The sequence below is a fragment of the Alligator mississippiensis genome, chromosome 1, assembly GCF_030867095.1.
Source record: "Alligator mississippiensis isolate rAllMis1 chromosome 1, rAllMis1, whole genome shotgun sequence".
In the NCBI taxonomy this organism is placed as follows: Eukaryota; Metazoa; Chordata; order Crocodylia; family Alligatoridae; genus Alligator; species Alligator mississippiensis.
The window spans coordinates 261,834,416-261,855,398 of record NC_081824.1 but is presented as its reverse complement, the minus strand read 5'-3'; the positions used below and the strand labels follow the sequence as shown (position 1 = coordinate 261,855,398).

General features: G+C 40.6%; 1 protein-coding gene across 4 annotated transcripts in view; it reads left to right on the top strand.

The window, feature by feature from the left end:
* ZPLD1 (zona pellucida like domain containing 1) overlaps positions 1-16,230 on the top strand; it is a 47,095-nt gene extending 30,865 nt beyond the window's left edge. For all 4 annotated transcript variants that reach the window (XM_019476579.2, XM_019476578.2, XM_019476575.2 and 1 more), the window contains 6 exons: positions 2,050-2,147; positions 2,692-2,772; positions 6,456-6,627; positions 8,269-8,377; positions 13,134-13,163; positions 14,312-16,230. In XM_019476579.2, coding sequence (XP_019332124.1) covers positions 2,050-2,147; positions 2,692-2,772; positions 6,456-6,627; positions 8,269-8,377; positions 13,134-13,163; positions 14,312-14,487 — 666 coding nt within the window. In that variant the 3' untranslated portion in view covers positions 14,488-16,230. The remainder of the gene's footprint in view (positions 1-2,049; positions 2,148-2,691; positions 2,773-6,455; positions 6,628-8,268; positions 8,378-13,133; positions 13,164-14,311) is intronic.
* Positions 16,231-20,983: the final 4,753 nt, after the last annotated feature.

The following is a 20,983-nucleotide window of genomic DNA, read 5'->3' as shown; positions in this document are numbered from 1 at the left end:
AAGTCATACGGGAAATGTAAGTTGGATATCAGGAAGAACTTTCTAACTATAAGAATGGTTAAGCACTGAAACAGATGATCTAAAGTTGCAAAATCTTCTTTATTGAAAGTTGTTAAGGGCAGGTTAGACAAACACTTGGATGAAATGGTTTAGACGGGTGATTATTAGGGCTGTGCAAAGCTTTGGTAGGTGATTCAATTCGGCAGAGATTTGGCCTTATTTGGCAGGTGAATCTCTGACTCCAAATCAAATCAGGAAATCCTTTAATCTCTCTGAATCAAATAAGAACCCTCCGAATCAATTCAGAGAGATTTGATGATTTGGACATGGACACAGCTTTAAATGTTTTTTCTACATACCTCAAGGTACCAGGCGGCTCGTGAATGCTGAGATGGTGGGGTGCATGGAGTGTCCCACGGGAGCACGGGGGGGGTCTCCAGTGCTCTCGGCAGTGGACCTGGGAGTGGACCAGAAGCACTTCTGGTCCACTTCTGGGTCCGCCACAGACCACACAGTGGACCTTCCCTCTGCTCCTCAGCTTGGCAACTGGTGCCTCCTGGGCCTGGGGGGGCACCCGGGGTCCCCCCATGGCCAGTCACTGAGCTGGGTGAGTGCAGGGGGGTTGTGCCACTGAGCAAGCAAGGGGCCCCCCCTGTGCTCCTGTGGGGACGCTTCATCTGCCCCATCATCTCGGTGTTCACAAGCTGCGTCTAGTACCTCGACGTATGTAGAAAAAAACATTTAGAGCTGTGTCTGGCTGAATCACTGATTCTCTGAATCAGCATCGAAGCTTCAGATTCGGATTTGACTGAATTGAATCAGGGCAGTGATCTGAATCAACGAATTGAGCCACTGTCCCCCAAACCAGGCTGAATCCGAATTGAATATGGCCCACTTCACATACCCTTTGTATGCCTTGAGCAGGGGGTTGGACTACATAACCCTATGTGGCCCCATACAGCTTTATTATTATATTATGATATGACAGTCTGTAGCAAGGTTCAAAATATCTGTTCAGATCCTCATGTATCTTGTGGTATGTAAACCTTGATGTTCTGCCACCTGCATTAACTCAGCTGACAGTAAAACCGTGGGTAGCAAGGGGCTCATTGTTCCATTCTTGGTCAAGCTCCTCCTTCTGGACACCCACCAGTCCTTTCCCTTTCAACATGGAGTCCACCCATTGTTTATGTCCCTTTGACCTTAGCTGGTCCCTCAGCTTTAACATAAAAACAACTCTCTTCCTCTAAAAGCATTTGTCTTCTTTGAACTCCAGTCCTGACACACCTATCCCTTTATTCTCCAAATTGTTGTTGTTCCACATTTTACTCCTTTCTTCCTGCATGTAAGCTTGCTTGACCTGATTTTCATTCAGCTCAGAGGCTCTTCATTGTCCCATCTGAGCAGTCAAGGGAGGTTAATTCCTTCTTGTTTGTGCTGTAACTTCTATGAGACAGGGTGGGTGAGGTCCCTAGTAGGGACATGCCCGGTCAGTGACAGACTTGTTACACATTGAGCAGAAGCTGATAGAACAATTTCATAATATTTAAACAAAAATCACATCTACACAAAGACAGATTCCCTAATTTCACCCGATCCAATCTATTCAGGTACCAAGAGCCAGCCTGTTCATAGAAGCAAGATTTTTTGATGATTTTTTTTATTGAACCAATTGTATAGCTGAGAAGGATATAAACAAGCTTTTGGGCATCATATGCCATTCAGCCATTCTTCAACTCACCTTCTTCATGTAAAGAAGCACACTTGATGCTCAGAAATTTGCCTAGCATCTCTTCCAATTATACAGTTGGGATATCACCCAAAAACCTTGTTTCTTACATATTTTCTGGACCATCATGGCAACAGCAACACTCCACTCTATTCATCAGCAGATGCCATCCTTCCAGGTCTTTTCACAAGAAGTAAGAGGTATGAATGCAGTAAACAGCCAGAAGCACAAGGATACAGATCATTCAGAAAACTAAGCAGGAGCTTTTAAGTTGTAGATTGAAATTTCTTGTATGTGACAGCAAATGTTTGTTTTTCCAGGACTCAACCTACAGCCAACAGCTGATTATTCCTAGTACAGGTTTACCTTTGAAAACAAAAATATATGCAGCTGTGAGAGCAACCAACCTTGATGGCAGGTACTGTAAAAGGGTGTTGTTTCTTGTCTTTCCAATTTCTCACCTCTTTAGCAGCATAAATATAATCTGAATAAAGGGTGGCTTTTCCCAGTCTTTTATGTAAAATAATGAAGTAGCTAGTGTGTGAGATTCATTAACCTCTGCTGGAGAGTCTGAGTTCTCTCCCAATGCTGCCATGAAATTCTGAGAGGAAATCATGTGCAACAAAATGATAGCCGTGAATTGTGATGTGGTCTTTGATTTATTGTAGCTCCTTCATTATGGCACAGACAGGGGTTGTAAAACCATGTCATCTGTATTATACCATTTATATACCATGATATACACTTCTGAGCAGTTTAAGTGATGGAGAAAAATAAAAAGCAATTATACTGAGATAAAATGGTCTCAATGAGAGTGCAAGAATTCTGTGTGCAACCCATAATTGTGTGTAACAACATAGGTTCAATTCCCAAGCCAGTGTTATCAGTCTGTACACCTGCATGTATCATGTTCCTGTTTTTAATCTTTTTTCTGATAATTGATTAAATTCCTCCCCATGCAGATGGAATGTTTTGATGGACTATTGTTATACCACTCCATCTGGTAATCCTAATGACTTTCTTCGTTATGATCTTTTCTTTAGGTAGGTACTTTGCGAACCCGCCTTTTTGTGTGACCTCTGTTTATGACCGCTGTTATAAATATCTCTAATACTGTTTGACTTGACTGCTTGACAGACAGGAGCAGTCTTAAGAGAGTGCTAAAGGTCAGTCTCACAAATACCTTGTTAGCCGCTTATCTAGCATTTGTGAACATAAATGTCACACAAGTGTACACAAGTGAAAACTGTGGAGGTGTAGAAATGGATATGAAGATGGAAAAAAGGGCATCTTATGAATGACGGTTGGCTGAGCTGCTACATTCAGTTGGAGGTGCCTATATGCATTTATCACCTTACCTGACAATTATCTTCTTTGGGACCCAAAATTGCTTGGTAAATTTGAATTAAATGGAACCAGCATGGAGATATTCTGGGCATTTTACATGTGCTCCATTTTAAAGTGCCTGCAACATCTCATGTATCAGCATCCCTACACTTTAAAATGGTGGCAGGGGTGCTTTATCTAAAGCTCATCGAACAAGCTTAAGTTAAAACACTCCCACCACCATTTTGAAATGTGGGGATACTGATGCGCAAGACACAGAGCCTGGCTGAAGCACGCTACTTAGCACGCTCCAGCAGACTGGATTAATTGAGTCTGTTCTGATGCGCTGTAATTACAAAGTTTTGTGTCACTAAGGGTAACCTGGTTTTGGTGGGCATTTGTAGCATTTGAGAAGTTTGAAGACAAGAAAACCTAAATTTTTAAGCTGTGTTTTTTCTAAAAGTACTTCTTCAAAGAAACGTGCATGCCTATACATGCATTTCAGAGTTAGATATAGGCCAAATTGGAAAACAAGATCACATGAACTTTAGGGAAATTCAGTGTTGAATCAAACTTGGTAATTAGAGGCTGTTTCCTACTTAAAATGGTAAAGAACTTAATTTCAAGATATGGATTTTAAATTGAAGATGAAATACAGTTCCTTTTTATGTTTTCATTGCCTTACCCCATGTGAGTTCCTGGGCTTTTGCAAGGCTGAAGAGTATAACAGACAGCTGTCCAAACTCCTTTGCATAGTCATGTTGCCCTTTGCCCAAAGTCAACCCCTTTTAGTGGACTTCTTCAGTTCTCATATACTTTTCAAATGCTTCTACAGAAGACAGCATCCCTTTTGTAGCCCTCCTTTCAGCATCAAGGCACATACTCATATGTTATCTTTATCTTTTATCCTCACCAGGCCTGATTCCTAGGGTGTGGTTACATATAACAATTTAAACAATTCCAAATGTCACCGATTGGGAATTGGTTCAGAGTTGTTGTGGGTTAGAGGTGTACAGACACACACTGTTTTAGTGTTCCAGGCAAAACAGTCGCCTTTTAGGCATTAAGGTGCTGTGGCTCTGACACCAGGATGTGTGAGGAAATGCCCAGCCCAGCGTGCTATACAGTGCGTGAGTTGTGGAGAGTTCTTGTACCCATGTTTTACAGGTCCCAGAGGGTGGACGGCCTATGGCTGGAGCATTTCATTTTTCTGCTTTCCCCTCTCTCCTAAACATGAATTCAGTAACCTGCACTAGCCTGCAGTTGACCAAAGTTTGTTTGCAGTGTGCTTACCTGACTCGGGGGTGTCCAGGGTAGGCAGGAGTGCTTAGACCCATGCTTTTGGGTCCTGAGGGTTGGGGGCATGATGAGGGGTTTCAGTCAAGAAGGAAGTAAGGACATTGCTGGCTGGTAGAAAGATAGCTTTTATTAAACAAACAGTTCAAGAAAGCTTGTTGATTTTTTAAAAAGTGCCAACAAAGGTTTAAAAAAAAAAAAAAAAGGGAGCAGTAAAGTTTTGGCCAAGTACCAAAGTGGCCAGTTGCGGCAGGGAGAAATGTGGTATGAAGCAATAAAGTTAGGGATGCCTGGAGGACTGACCAGACCCATGTCATGCAATGGTTTGTGTCCACAGGTAACACTAAACTGGTGCACTGTGAACCAGTTTAGAAGAGTACTGTATTTTCCAGGTACGTTTTTGAACAGTTTCAGGCAGCTTTAGAGTGGTTTAATAGGTTTGTATGACTGTCTGTTTCAGGTTTAAACTGCATTTAAATCAATCTAAGCATTTCACATGTCCACACGTCTCATTTCCTGATTTTTTTTTTGGTTGCCTTTCACTTATTGTCTCCCCTGGAGGAGGTAGGCCAAATCTGACACAGGTACAGCTGAACCCTATTGAAAGAAAGTCTAGTTCAGAGGTACTGGGCATGGCGGGTTGACTGCGGGGTTGTGGCACGAGCCCCCTGCTCAGAGCCCCGTCTGTCCGCCCAGGCGAGTGGCTTTTGGAGTCACAGCTGAGCTTCTGGGGTTAAAGCTGGGTGGTGGGGGAGCCCTGGGAGGCAGGCAGCTGGTTCTGTGTGCCCTGTCCTGTTGCCACTGGGCCACAGTAAAAAAAAAAAAGGTTAGGAACCACTGGTCTAGTTAACCCAAATGGCCCATTACACTAGAGTGGTGAAGATGCATATGTTTCTTACTTAAGGTACCTTACAGCTTGGGCTTACAAAAGCGTATGTATCTCTGATTTAGTTAGTCTATAAGGTGCATCTTTACCTTGCCTTTGACCTGACTTCAGACTAATGTGGTTAGCTGCTACTTTTTTCTTTGCTCAGTGGCATACAAGAGAGTAATGTAGCGAGTCTAAAGTCCAGCCACCATTGGCTTCCCAGCCTGAATGACCAGGTACTCATTTACAGCCCATGGCAGAACTTGAACGCAGCCCTCTAGTACCATAGCAAGACATCTTATCTGTTCTGTGCTGTGGCCCCATGTCCTCAAAAAAATCAAGTCACCCTGCAAAAATCTTAGCCATACAATATTAAGGAGGCATGATTTCCAGTGTTCAGTATTGCTGAACATCTAGCTATTTGTATTAGCTAAAAATACAGGCAGTAAAGCAAAACCCACTGGCATCAATGGGAGCAAAGACCTTAAGGTCAGGCCTAGCTACCTCAAAACACTGCATCCCAGTCAGTTATAGATGAGTGCATTGCCTAAAGAAAGTATTAGACATATGACACCTTGAATGCTTAAGAAAAATGAGTATAGATCCTTTTCTGTGTTTGTAATGGTAATTATGACTGTGAGAGCTATATCCCTGGTGATTCACTGTCTGACTGGTTTTCTACTTATAGCTCGTTATCATCAAGGCACTTGACTTTGCATAGCAGGAACAAGAAGCTCACAGTTGGTTATTGAGGTGCTATCTTACTTTGTTCACAGTGGGTACATCTACATGTCCACTTTACTGCATAGACTAGTTAGCTCTACAGTAAAGCATTGCTGTCTACACGTATTAGAACCCAGTAAACTAATTAACTCTGCTGTAAGTTAGTACTGTTGGGACAGTACTGTCTTCTGGCAGAGTACTTTACTGCACTGAAATGCATGTGTAGACACTGGCTGGGGGTATAAATTGTGCCCCGTCAGCCCAGCCAGGTGGGGGCCTGCTCTACCCTGGCTCAAATTACTGCTGTCCCAGATGCACATATGGATGCTGTGCATGGGAGCAGGTTATTCCAGCTCAAAATGCCCCAGAGTTTATTGCTTTGCATTAATTGCATGTGTAGATGCACCCAGTTAACACCTTGATTTTGCCACTTAAGTTCCCTTATTCTCAGATGGGAGCTAAAAACCAGAAATACATGTAGTCATCCCAGTTTTAATCTTCTCTACAAATTAGCTGTGATAAGGACCCACAGACAACTATCATTGAAAATGGCAAGAGTCAGATGGGCCGGTTTTCCTTTGAAGTGTTCCGCTTTGTGAAGCACAAGAACCAGAAGATGTCTACGGTCTTCCTTCATTGTGTGACAAAGCTATGCAGATCAGATGACTGTCCCTTTCTTGTGCCTGTAAGTTTTGGAGAGGTTAGCACTGGGGTTCTTCTCTTACCAGCCTGAACTCTGAGAGAGGCAGAATTGTGGGGTCATTTTCTATACCTATAATTTACACTGAGTTAGAGGAAGATAGAGGGTGTCTGGATAGTACAGGTGAAGACAACCAATTGATTTTGAATCAAATGTGTTGTCTTCTGTCTGGAAAATGTGCACATAGTTATGGTGAGGGTGTATTTGAAAGCCATCAGACCCAGGTGAAATAGTACTGGAAACTCTGAAGTTTAAGGAACTAGCTTTAAGGAAGCTAGTTAAAACATTTGTTAAGACATTGTTAAGACACCTGTTAAGACATTTATTCAAATTTAACTTTGTTGAGAATGACCAAAAGTAATCACTTTTTGAAAGCTATTCAAACACTTTATAAAAAAAAAAAAAGTGAGTTGATAGTCCCATTTTAGCTCTTAAAAAAATGAACTGTCACAAGAACCATCATGACAGATTTAATAGCTTGGAATAATAGCAATAGAAACCTCAAGATTGGAGTACGTTTGAGCATTGGACTGACCTACCAACTCATTTCTAGGCATTATCCTGGTAAATCAAATTTGAAGAACATTAGGGGCAGGGGTGTTGATGGAACTTGCATAATCAACGAACCCTTCCATGGTAGAGTGTGATTTTTTTCTTTAATATCTCCAGGCTAGCAGTAGAGCCATTTGAAAATATTCTGACTACATTTCTGTTGGAAAATGCTGTTTGTGTCAAAATTGAATCTTTTTACAGTGATACATTGAATTTTGACAAGTTTTTTTGTGATAGGAACAAGGCTCCAAACATTTTGTTTTGACATATTCAGGACAGAATATTTTGATTTTTCATAGTTGCTTTTCATTTAGAACTTTAAATTCTATGTTGTAAAGAAGTTACAACTGAATGACACAAATCTATTAAGCAGATTAAAAAAAAATTATGGGAAATTTGAAAAGTCTTTGCTTTTTGTTTTGAATGGGGAAAAAATTCAAAACCATAGAACTTCTTATAAAATGCAATTCTGTTGCCTGCTCATCTTTACCTACTGATTTCATAAAAATTGTTTGGAAAAAAACCAACAACTCACATACAAACATTTACTCTGCAAAACCCCAGTTCAGCAAAGAATTTAAAATATGTGCCTAAATGCTTTGCTGAATCAGGGCCTAAAGCATGAATTCCTTAAAAATTGAGGTCATCATCATATTGTCAAGAAGTCACTTGAAGATATGTGATCAAATACATCTTTTCCTTAACATCAGAGGTTTGCTAGAATCTGGACTGTTGCATCTTGTACATCCTTAGTCTAGTATAAAAACATCGGGTAGGGGAGCTGGCTGTGAACCAAGCTTTGGTAAATGAACTGCTGAAAAGTTTAATATACCATAATACAGATCTTACACGAGAGTATTGCGGCTCTCTAAATGAAATGAGGCAAAATACAACTGGAAGCTAGGCATTTACAGGGAATATTGTAGCTTTTTATTGTAAAGTAATATAATACAGACAAGAAATAGAACTGAAGTTGTAGTCTTGCTTATAACAGAGCTTACGTTAGGAGTGGAAGCACAGAAGGGCAATAATTCTACACCACTCTAAAACTGATTGTTTTGATTAACCACTCAGATTTGCAGCAACAGAGAAAGAAGAGATGCTATGAGAAGAACGACTTTGAGCACCCTGAGCACCTCTGGAAATGCTGTAATCTCTGCCGGCCCCATCATCACAAGGAGTGGTAGGAATGATCAGACCTTACTACATAGTGCACAAATTTAAAAATAATGGGAAAATGCTTTGTAGTTTAATGAGAGTAGGTTATGTGCTTGTGTTTGAGGCGCATATAAAAATTTAAACTCCACTGAGCTGTATTCTCTGTTACAGGGATGCAGCTTTCATGGGAGATCATGGAAGTTGTGTTCATGTAACCAAGTAGAATTCATGTTTTTCTGTTTCCTCAGAAGCAGACGCCAAGATGGAAAAAGGCACAAAAATGAAAAATATTGTTTAGAAGCTAAAATTCACCGATTTTTTTCTTTCTTTCATCCTTCACCTCCATTTTAATGTTATTTACTGTGCATAACCTAGTAATATACATTTTCTCTATCTTTGTCTCTAATTAGGCATTTTCAGTTTAGTGTTTGTGGGCCAAGCTCTGCTTTTGTGCACATAGGGGTAAATCCAGCATGAAATCCCACTGGTATTAATTCTCATTCCAAGAATTAGAAAGTATTGTATATGTCCTGCAATCTCTGAAAAGCACTGACTTTGTGACTAGTGATGGTAGCATAATCAAGATAAAATATTTTGGGGGGCAAGCTCTACCTTCCAGAGAACATAAGAGACTGGCATTTGTTGCATTCAGCACAACCTCTTGTCCTTAAATTTGAAAACACAAAGCATAAGTTTGTCACTGGAAGCCTTTAATCACTGTCAGACTTCTGTCAGTGAAGATTAATGGAGGAATACATTACCTCCAAAGTTTTTTTTACACAAATGAGGTATTTTACACATTTTACTTTCTTTCCTATCATCCATAACATGATCCAATCATATCAAGCTAAACATAGATGATCATTGTGATTAACTAGTCAATATGGCTTATGCATGTACTTGCATTCTAAGTATGATTTTGTTTTCTACCAAGTATAGAGACTTTGGATCTATGCAGATATTACACTAAACTAGGTTTAGGTTGATCTAAGTGCCAAACTTCACACAAATCTGGGAGGTTAAATTGGGCAAAAAATGGCTGCCCAGTCTATCTGGGTGACTAACATGCAGCTCATGCACTCAGATTGACCTAATATGGGGTTGGGTTGATCTAAGTGCCAAGCAATACAGACATTTAGGAAGGACAGACTGGGCAAAAAAATGGTCACCCCATTTAGTTCTAAATCTGACTTCAGTTCACTTAGGAGGTGAACTAAGTGGATAATTTTAACGTGTGCCAATCTAACCTGAATTTGTATAGCACAGACAACACCCACCCCCTTCCACAGACCTACCAGCCCTTTGCCCCCAGGATCTCACCTTCCCCCCTCCCTGACCTACTAACTCCCCACTTCCCGCACTCACCCCAGCCTACTTAGATAGGTTTCCTGGCCCAACTCCTAGCATTGGCAAATGTTTATACATGCAGGATGTGATTTACAGTCATGTGGCTTAAAGTGAGCTGCCCGAGTGTAGATCAGGGGCTGGGAATGTGTGTACACATTTGCAACAGAGCCCCAGGGCTGGGAAAGCCCAGCTGTTATCCCAGCTCTGGAGCTGCACTTTTTCTTCCCCTCTTCCCACACCCTGAAGAGACTGTCTTTATCCTACCAGTCCCTTCACCCCTGAACGGACAATTCCCCCTCCAGACTGACCAACCCCTGCCCCCACAAACCCACCAACCCCTCCCATCCTGCCAAGCTTTCCCCTGGGCACCACCAACCCAACCCCCCCAAAACAAACAAACAAACAAACAAACAAAAAACCCCCCAAACCCTGCCACGCCCTCTGTAGCTCAGTCCAGGTTAGCCTGGCTCTTCCAGGCACAAATCAGTCTCTGAACCCTTTTCCCCTCTCCTAAAATCTGATCCCAGCAACATAGTCTTTTTCTGGGCAGCACAACACAGGTTTTTAATATCCTGAGTTCTTTTGTTCCACAAGGCTCAGTCAAAGGTATAAGCAACCCAAAATAAATGTCTTTGGCCTGGACCCAGCAACACAGTCTTTTTCTGGGCCCCGCAACACAGGGTTTTAAAGCCCTGGGTTAATCTGTACAACAGAGCTCAGCAGAAAATATAGAACAATCTCAGCTGATGCCCCCCTCCCCCAAAAAGCATGGGTTAGTTCTCACCCGGTAACCTTTCTTCTTCTTTGGAGGAGTACTCTCTGTCCATGTAACCATTTCCCCCTCCAGGGTCCTTTTCCTCTCATTTCCTCTTCCTGTCCTGTTATTCCTGATCACCCAGTCAACTTCCCCTCATTATTGGCTGATTTCTTGAGATAGCTGAGGCCCCTTAGGCAAGGGGCTTGTTAACAGCTGCCTATATGATCCAGGCTGCAAACCTGCAGCCTGTTACACCTCCCTCCCCTCCCCACCTCCCAGACCCTCATCAGCCTCTCCAATCTCACTGGATGCCACCGACCTCCCCTCCCTCGTTGACCCACTAAACCTCCCCCCACTCTGAATTACCTAGATCAGGCTCCTGACACCACTGAACTTCTGTATAGCTGGCATGCTATCTACAGTCACATCACTTAAAGTAAGCTGCATGGTTGTAGACTGCATCCTGGGAACATCCATGTGTGGACTTTGGTTCTGTTCACCTAGTTCTGATCTTCTTTGGTAATTGATTACTTTATTTATTGTTCTTTTCAAGGAACTCATTTTAATGTAGATCACACCACTGGCTCAGCCAACAACATTAAAACATTTAACTTGAGTAGCCAGGGGCATACTTGAGGCAGTTCTGTGTCCAGGGCAGTCATAATGCACAAGAGGGCAGTGCCGGCTGCTGCCATGCTGATTCCGGTGGTGTGATCAACTGTTCCTGTGGTAGAGGGTTTTTTTGTACCCTCTTACAAAGGCAGCACCTGGGCCTTCTGGCCAAGTCCCTCCCCGCACTGTGGTGCTCAGTTATGCTACTGTCAGTAACATTTATTTGGAGTTACACAAAGTAAACTGAGAGCAGAATTTAATCTCATATGGTAAAAAAATTCTGCAGCATTTAGCATTGAAGTTTCTCCTTTGGATAATGGAGACACACAAACACACACACTTGTGTATGCCATACACACGTGTATATATGTGCCAGATAAACTAGCCCTGGAGAATTAGGAAGCATTATTATTATTGTTTGTGTGCTTGTGCTTTTTTGATATAACTGGGAGAATGTTGAAAAAAATCAGCAAATACTAGTTTCATGTGAAGACATTTGCATCAGTTAGGTTCATAGCTCCTTTGTGTGTCTTTTCTTTGTCAATTCAATTCATCAGAAAAATATTTGTGGAAAACTAACCTCTATGTTGCTTGCTCAAGTACTTATAGAAACAAAATTTGATATTTACCTTAGCTCAAAATGATAGCAGAATTGCTCATCCGGTCATGGTGAAAAACCAAGACCGTGGTCTTTTTTTTATTTGAACAATTATATTCAACATTTTTGAGAGGGAGTGTGTGCTGGGGGTGTAGAGCAGGGGGTACTAGAGAAGGTATTCATCGTTTGCCTTTGGATATTGAATAAGTTGAACAGCTAGTCATGACATAACATGGCCAAAGAAGAAACTGAATTCTTCAGTGCATTAATTGTTGGAAACTCATCACTGAATTCTAAGTTAATCCTGAAGGAGTATAAAAGGGAAAAGGTTATTTTTTTAATTGTCTACTATTTGAGAAATGAGGCTTAAAAGGTTGATGTGATGTACATACAGAGAACTGCTTTTCATTCATCCTTGCTTTAAGGTCCCAGACATAAGGTCTAGTAGACCAAGACCTGAATTGGGACTCAAGAACTCTTGGTTTAGTTTGTGAGGTTGTAAAAATAAAATTCATTAATGGGTGAGGGGCTGTCAGATATTACAGTCATGAGAGGGCATACCATTATTTAGTATGACACAAGATTGCGGTTGCTAGCGACTAGCTTACTGCTGTGTATTTTAAGCTAGTTTTTCCAACACTGTGCTTTCAGAGGCATTGTATTTGTTTGTTAATCTGAAATAAGTCATTTTAGAGAAAATAGACATTTTTCTCTGTATGGGAACAAGATGGTTACTTTCCTGTGAAAGGTGCAATTTCTATAGAATTTAATGCATGGCGTACTTAACAAAACATTCAAGTCCTTGAAAAGATGTACCTATTGAGTGGTGATAGGAGCTTACACAAAGAAGAGCAAAAACAAACACTGCCAAGAAATTTAGTTTCAAGAATGACAGTGGTGAGTGAGTAAAAATCAGGGAAAAAAATAAAACACATCCTTATTTATGATGCCAGTATGCAACTGTCAAGAGAAAAGCATATGTGGAGGAGGAGGAAGTTTTATCTGCCTTTGCTGTCCCTGATGTACATTTCTTTATTAAAACAAAGATTACAATTCCTTCACCATCACAGAGGTGCAATACCTGCTGATAAGGGCTCTCACTTGCAGCTTGATGTTTTGAGTCATATTTTTATCAAAGAGGTCAGAAAAAAAGAGTTAGCAATATTTTTCAGACCTGTGGATTCTAAATTAAGAGTCTTTTTTTTTTTTTTTTGCAGCAGCAGAATAACCAGTAACATGATATCAGTACACTTGCATTAAAAAATGAAAAAGCTTTTTATGAGTAATATTTCTATCCCAATTCTACTAAAAATGCTTACTAAAAATGACAAGCTGACATTGCAAACATAGTGGGCAGGTTTTAAAAATAAGCAAGAAGTACACTGGCATGGCTTTTGGGTAGGGAGGGAGAAGATACAGATGCAGGTGCTGTAAAATATAATGCTTATATTTTCATATTTTATACAGATGAGACACCAACCAACAATTCACAGCTTGGTAAGTTAATCAGTCCAAGAAATACAAAAGGAAGGTTTATTATAGGTATGCTTCGGCACCAAGTAGATAAGCCATCTGGATTCAGCTGTATGTGTTATGTGGCTTTTCATATTCAAAATGAGAAAATCTTGATGTGTTATATAGAAAGCAATTGGTAAATCTGGAATGTTCTTTGTGGTTCATGTATCCAGCCCCAGTAGCTTAGCAAATTCTAATCTCTGCTATGGAATTGAAATAAAAATCAGCTGCAACCCTATTTTATGCTGCTATGGCATGTGAGGGTGAGAAAACAGCACAATTGCCAGAAGCAATATTGGAGGCTTAAGCAGTAAGACCTCGTCATGCAAAAGATGAGGTGAACAACAAAATGGAAATTATGGTACAGCCTAGTTTAGTTTTGCAGCAAAAAAGGTAAAGCAACCTTCCTTCAGGTTCTGTCTTCCCTGGTATTTTGTCCTGAATTTAACCAGTGATCCACATGAACAGTGTGGCTGGGCACTGACAGAGCTCAGTGCTTCTACTGGGAAAACAGGCAGGGAAACAAGTGGCTTGCAAATATGGGATGCTGGTGGAAGGCGGTCCCCCAATCATATATCCTCCTGAGAAACAGGATACACCTGTACTCCACTTCTGGTCCTTTTAGTACTGTCCTTTTCCTGATCTCAGTAAATATTAGTTAGAGAACAATTTACAGCAAAATCTCACTACGATGCCTTCTGATGTCAAAGGTTGTTGAGAAGGAACCCTTGAACCTTCCTCCACCACGTCACATCAGGATACAGAGAAGTCCCATAAGCACACTGGGGGTCTCCTCCACTGTCAATGCCAAGGTTACGTTAAGTAGCATCCATCAAGATTCCCATCAGGTGACATCCTGCATAACTGAGAACCGAGTTCTGATTAGTATGATGGTGTGTATGCCTTGCCTGCGGCTGCTTCTTGTTCTAGCTTCTTACACTCACCAAAATGGAGACTGAAGGAGCTAAGCACCATCTACCCACCCTATCTATATTAAATAGACTTACTGGGCATTTCACAATAGCCCCCAAACTGTATTTTTTTCTATAGCTAGGAAGTAGGAAGGCAGAGGACACTGAGCCCTGCAGAGAGTCTAACATCACTTTCTGTGTACTTTTATTCCCTTGCAGTTCATCCAAATGGGCCGCCTTTCCACCTGAACTCGGTCACCAGTGCACTGATTTCAGGGATAGTCATCCTAGGAGTCATGAGCATTTTCCTTTTTGTATGCTCCCTCACCCTTCTCCACAGGAAGTGGCCCAGCAACTCAGTTTTGGATGGGATACGGAACCCGGTTTTTAACTGAAAACAGCAATGAATTTGCACTTTTATTTTCTTTTGGGGTTGTCTCTGTTGTCCATGAAGGTTACTCCCATTAAAAATGTACCAAGGCAACATTCTGCCTATACTGAGCGTTAGCTATTCTTATGTGTAACATTATAGACTTTATTGTATAGACACAAGAAGCAATGATGATGGTTTAAATCCTAGCTACTTATTCTCAATTGTGTTTATGATTGAGTGCTGTAACACTTTGCCCATGGGTATACTATGGGGTCCAGCTTCCACATGGGCTTTTAAAGCTAAGCATTCTTGAAGATGAAATCTTCTGTAAACACACCAAACCTGTTAAATCTGAAATACTGATGTTTAAGTACCTTCTCTGTTGAGGGACACTTCTACTCCTTTATTTTGCCACAACTTTATTCTGTGGGCCTGTTGAACAACTTATAGTAGCTCAGAATTTTCTGTCTGGACTAAAAAGAACTGTGGAGAGACTTTAAATAATAAGTGGTCCTTGAGCACATTTATTTGGAAGTGGGGTCATAAGACACAATGGGCAGAACACCACACTACCTTATAACTCCCTTGAAGCCATTGAGGTTGTACAGTGCAAGTCAGAGCAGAATTTGGCCTGATATTTTTTGTGTGTGTTCAGTTGTTTACTGCTGCATATTCAAATCAGTCCTAGGGCACAATTCTGTAGGGTTTACTTTAACAAAAACCTCTCCCCGTGAATAATAGCTTCCATGAGAGCTGTGCCTGTATAATTGGTTCTTTACCTTCCACTCAGGCTTAGTGAGGTTTAGCCAACACTCATACTGCCTGGGGTTAAATTCTGCTCTCAAGGTCATGTAAAAGTAGAAAGAACGTATTCTTTTTATTAAAGAAAAAGAAAAGTAAAGAATCAATCAAGCAAACAAAAGTAATACATTTCTTACACCTAAAATATCTTTAGGGCCAAATTCTGCAGTTAATGAGTGATGCTTCCACTTCTGTCATCCTGTGGTAGAACCAATTCAGCCACAGCCACAACGCTGTACAGGTCAAAAACAAGGTTGTCCTTTCACTAACCACTCTCCACAGAATTATACTTGCTGTTTTCCCCCATGCAATAGATTTCCTCTCTGCTTTGAAGACAAACTTTTAAAAAACAACAGGCAAAGTATGTAACCCAAATCGGCTCCGGCTAATCTGCTAGACCGCAGATCAATTGAATTAAGTGAATTAAACAGGTGTCTACAAATAGGAATGTAGGTACATCAGTGCAGCCTCTTAGACTTGAGAGAACTTGGCGGTACTGATAACAAGAGGCAAGAGTAGATATAGTGTGTGTATTAAACTTGATTGCTAGGCAGTTGGGATTTTGGTTACAGGCCCAGCAGTTAACTTCTTAATTTCACTTACTGCATTCTGTATATATTGGTCCAGATCCAGAAACACCTCATTGTTATTTATCACTTTCCTGTATTAATCCTGTCTGTGCTTTCTGTGATATGACACGAATGGTTCATGATCAGGGCTCTGTGAATATCAAGACTAAATGCAAATACAAACATGATATCACTTTTATCTCATCCAGAAAATGCTGTGTAAAGGCCTGTTGTTTGCAAACTTTCCAACCTGCGATAGTGTGGGATCTTTAACAATGATTCTGTGCATGTTTTCCTCCAGTCTTAATACCTCAGAAACATTTTTGCACTTCAGGGGTTAGTTCTGATGACATGTAAAACCTGATTGTTTAATAAAATAATTTGAAAAAATATCAGAGGAAACATTTGTCTGAGCCTTCCTAATTTGTTCCAATGATGGGTCTTTTTCATAACTCTTAAAATGTCTGCCTTATTTTTTATTTGAATTTTCTAGCTTCAGCTTCCATCCATTCAAAGCTGATAAATCATTGCTTGATTGACTGAAGAACATTCTTTTATCAAATGTATGTTTCCTGTCTGGGTACTTTAAGGCTGCAGTAAGTTGCATTTTAAACTTCTGTTTGGTAAACTAAGTTAATTGAGCTCTGAGTTTTTCACTTTTAGTTACGTTTTCTAGTCTTACTATCCTGCTGCGAATGCACCTGGGGATAGTCTTGGGTAGCCTAAAGGAAGTGCTGTAAATACAGCTCCAATACACCTGCACCACCCTCCACGGGGAGGGGGGGCGGGGGGCGCTGAAACAACCCCAGACTGAACTCCCTCTGCTTCCTTCCCTCCCGTTCTGAAAACAGTGACAGGCTGGGAGCTCTGCAGACACAAGTTACAGACACTACCATTTTGAAACTTCTTTGTCTGATACCTCATGCAATGAGAGGTCAGATTTTCACCAGATCAGCCATTTTTTAACCTGTCTGCAGTTGTGCACTTGCATTTGGTCACAGCTATAAACTGCTTTCTGTGGCTAGATTGGGCAAAAAGTGTCACTTCTCTCTGTACCCAAAGTACTTAGCAAGGAACTATCCACATGTCCCCTGGAAGCCTGGATATTATGCTACTGTAGTACAATTAGATTGCATGCAAATAGTCTTTTACATAGGTTCTTTAATATTTCCAGTAAGGATTTTTCAAAATTGCTTAGACTCTGCAAACTTTTATGTTTCCCTTATTTAGGTGAATGAGTATATCCTGCTGTATAGACAGAATCCACACCAGTCAAGTCAGTGGGAGAAACGCATGGGATGCGAAACTAGCAGTCACATTTAAGTCTTTTTACTCAGACTGCCAGTCCAGTTACACAGAAGAGATATCCTCATGCTTTACTTTCTTCATCCATAAAATGTGGTAATATTTATTGTACCACACAGGTAAAGCACTTTGGGAATCCATGATGAAAAGTGATTTATAACCATGTAAAATCTGACTGTCATGTATTGATCATCCATTGGATGTCTATTATTCTCTTGTGTGCTATACAATAATAACCCCTTTCCTTGGGATTTTTTTTTCTACTGAAGACCATCCCTTTTCACAGGGTAAGTCTGATGAATTCAGCTTTTGTTGTTCATATCTTCCCAAACCAAAGCTATAGGCAACATATGTAAACAGTGCCTTTAAAATATGTGCTTGATCACTGGAGTACTGTGAGAGCAACAAACCTTTGACAAAGTGCATCTGATATGCACAGAACAACACACAATGATGCAAACCAATAGATATATAATAAGAATCCAAAGTGAATTTCTATGCAGGTTGTCGTCATTCCAAAAATCTTAAATGATAGCATCATGAAGGATGGCAGTTTGCCAGATCTCAGAATAGGCTGGATGGATAATCTCTGGAGATCTACTAGGGCCATTTGAGGACCATACTGAGCTATGATAATTCCCCTTGTCTTCTGGCATCTACCCTTTCTTGTATTCTGGTGTCCTTACACTCTACTTTAGATGGGATTCATTGCGTGATGAGGTAAATATGATCCATGCAGCATTAGCCTGAGCTGCTATGTCCTGCAGCTTTCACAAGGTGTTGATGGAGGGGAGTAGTTATTGAAGAAAAATATCCTTATCCCTTTGCTTGAAAGAAATATTAACAGTGTACCATGGGGAAGGATTACCCATAACTCCAATATCAATTGTGTCATGTAGGTAAAAATTAGAGGTACTTTATGTTGTAGTGTTTGGTATAGAAATCATAGAAACTCAACCTGGTTAAATATATAATCGAGGAGGAGGGTCTGCTAGGTTGTAAGTGAAAATACTATAGTAGAAGAATGCGTGCGCGCTCATAAAATTGCTTGTATTAAGGATGCATGTAATGTTTGCTTAAGCCCTCAAGGTAACTCCAGTTATTAAAAACAAGAACATTGTATTTGTCCTGGAAGCTCAGGTCCACAGAGCTAATAAGCATGGGGAATTTAAGTGCTATAAAGTCAGTGAGCCAACTGGTTGATGGAAGGCAGGAAAACCAAATGGGATTTCAAGAAGGTAGGTCTTGATCCAAAGGAATTTAAGAAAAGATGTGAAGAGTTATAAATGCTGTTCATTCCTTATTTTGAAAGATATACATCACATAAATCATTGGCGTTAGTTTGGTCAGTGTCCAATTTATTTTAGGGAAATAGTTCCTGGATTAGGAGAACAGGGGTAAATCACATATTCAACTTTATTTGGCCTGCAGGGTTTCTTACCACTACTGTTTGGTATCTTTAAGGCACCAGAAACATTCCACAAGGAGGTTGCCTGTGGAAGTTCAAAGGATTAGATGATAACTCTAGTTCAAACTACTCATCTCCTCATCTGAAGGGAAAAAGGGAAGGAATGTAACAATCAACTAAGACAAGTTCGGAGTGCAGCATGAAAATCAGTGTTTGTATTTCTGCCACTTTCTTGGAAATGTCTCTTGAATCTTTCAAATACCGTAAGTGCAGAGAGTGATTGTTGGGACCCAACAAGCACAAATATTGGTGAATAAATTGACTTCATTTGGTATTCATAGAGTCAGAGTTGTTCATATGATTGTTGCTATTTGTGAAAATATCTGTGACTCCAGAAACTTTTGATATTTTTATCCCTTAGCAGTTAATTCTTGTACACTGCAGAATGAGTTTAAGCAATTGTATTCATACAATTAGGAATACCATTCCAGGAATAGTGAATACTTTATTGTACTGTCTGTGAACTATTCATGCTAATAATCTGACTTATGAATAGGGCTAGATCTAGGATTGCTAGAATTACAGCTGTAGCTGAAGATCTCTGGCCATAAGGCAAGATTTAAAATATTAGTTGTTGTTTTTTTTTAAATAAATTTTGTTTCAAGGGCCAAATCAGTTCTAAATTCTATTGGGCAAAGCCCAATAGACAAGTTCCAAATTTCAACTGAGCAGAGCTCAGTTGTTCAAGTCTCAAGTCTATATGGCTCTACCACTGGGCAAGCGTCCTCCCTCCCAGACCCATCAGTTTGGGGCTTTGGATGCTCTCCAAATTCGTGGCAGGCATCCTACGTGCAAGCCCCAAGCCTGAAGGCCTTGGGGTTCGTATGCCCCCTAGTCTTGCTTGTTCCTAACCAAAAGGCTGAGGACAAAGCATGTCAGGGAAAGTGTGAATAGTCTCCCATTGTCACAAAACCGTGCAGTTGAGTTGCCTGCATTTGGGGAAGCTCACAGGGGTCAGCTTGTCTGGAATGCAAGGGACAGGCCTCACCCTGTGACTACACTTGATCAGCTGAGAGGATCATGGGATCTCTCTTCCCAAGTAAGATTTAAAATATTAGTGTGTGGAAACTGTTCTGAAGTAAATTAGGATACATCTTCTCTTTAATGTTAACTGGGCCAGGTATTTCATAGATTCTTCTTTTAGTTTACTGTGATACCTCAGACCATGGTTGTCTTCACCCCTTCTGCAAGCAAACAGTCCTGCTGTGGATCCATTTTCTAATTCTTCTTATCTTTTACCCTGGGACTAAAAACACCAATTGCCTCTGACTTGGCAGAGCAGAATTTGGTTCAGGCGAGATGATTAGATATTGAAGATCATAGCAAGGGGACTCATTTAAAACACTTTGCAGATTTGCCTAAACTGGACCTGTTTATGGACAAGAAATACATTATTAAAAATCAGGAATGTTTTGCAAACTGAAAAAAAGGACTGAACCACCAGTTCTTTAATTATAGACAAACCCATCCACAAAGATGATTGGTGCTATCTCTGCTCATTTCTTTGGCTAATTTTATTTGCATCTAAAAGCGAGGTTTCAAGTGCATCTGTTGGATTTTCATATTTTGAAAACATGTGAAAGCCATTTTTTTTTCAGGATGACCAATGCTGGTGGGTATCTTCAGGGAATAGAGGATATATATCACTCAGTTGTGAAATTCTCAGTAACATTTTATGGCACAGTTTCTTCCCACTGTTAAGAATCTGCCTGCTGCCTGCTGCACCTACTGTTTAGTATGGTTCCAACAATGTCTGTTTTCTGTGACTGCTCAGCACACAAGAGCATTTTTTCTTATCCCTTGTCTCTTAATTCAAAACCAACATGCTGTTCTTGTACACATTTAGTGGAGTTTATTGTTCTTAGCAGGAAGGAACATCTGTTTGCACAGCCCTGCTCCGAGGGACTGACAGAAGTTTTCTCTACAATGGGGAACCAAGGAGAAATTTGCTTCATTTTGCAGGGGGCTGATTTGGTGGACTGCATTCACCAAAGTGAGGCCAGGTGTAATACATGTCATGGTCCATTCAAATTTAATTAAATAAATGGTAGTCCACTTAAAATATGAATTAATAGAAGATGAATTCAAGCTGCAAAATTCAGAGTGATACCTGCTTTTTTGAGATAGCAGGAGAGTGATATCTGAACCTAGTGTCTTTTTGCACTTAGTGATTTTAGCACCTATGCACACTTATACAAGTGCCTGACACCTGCTCCAATGTGTTCTAATTAGAACGTGTCAGAGCAGATTCATCTTATTAGAACTCTCTAGCAGTCTTGGTGTCATGTGTATTCAGCGTCCCTACATTTCAAAGTGGCAGCTCATCAAATGCCCCTACTGCTATTTCGAAGAGCGGGATGCTGAATAATGAGACA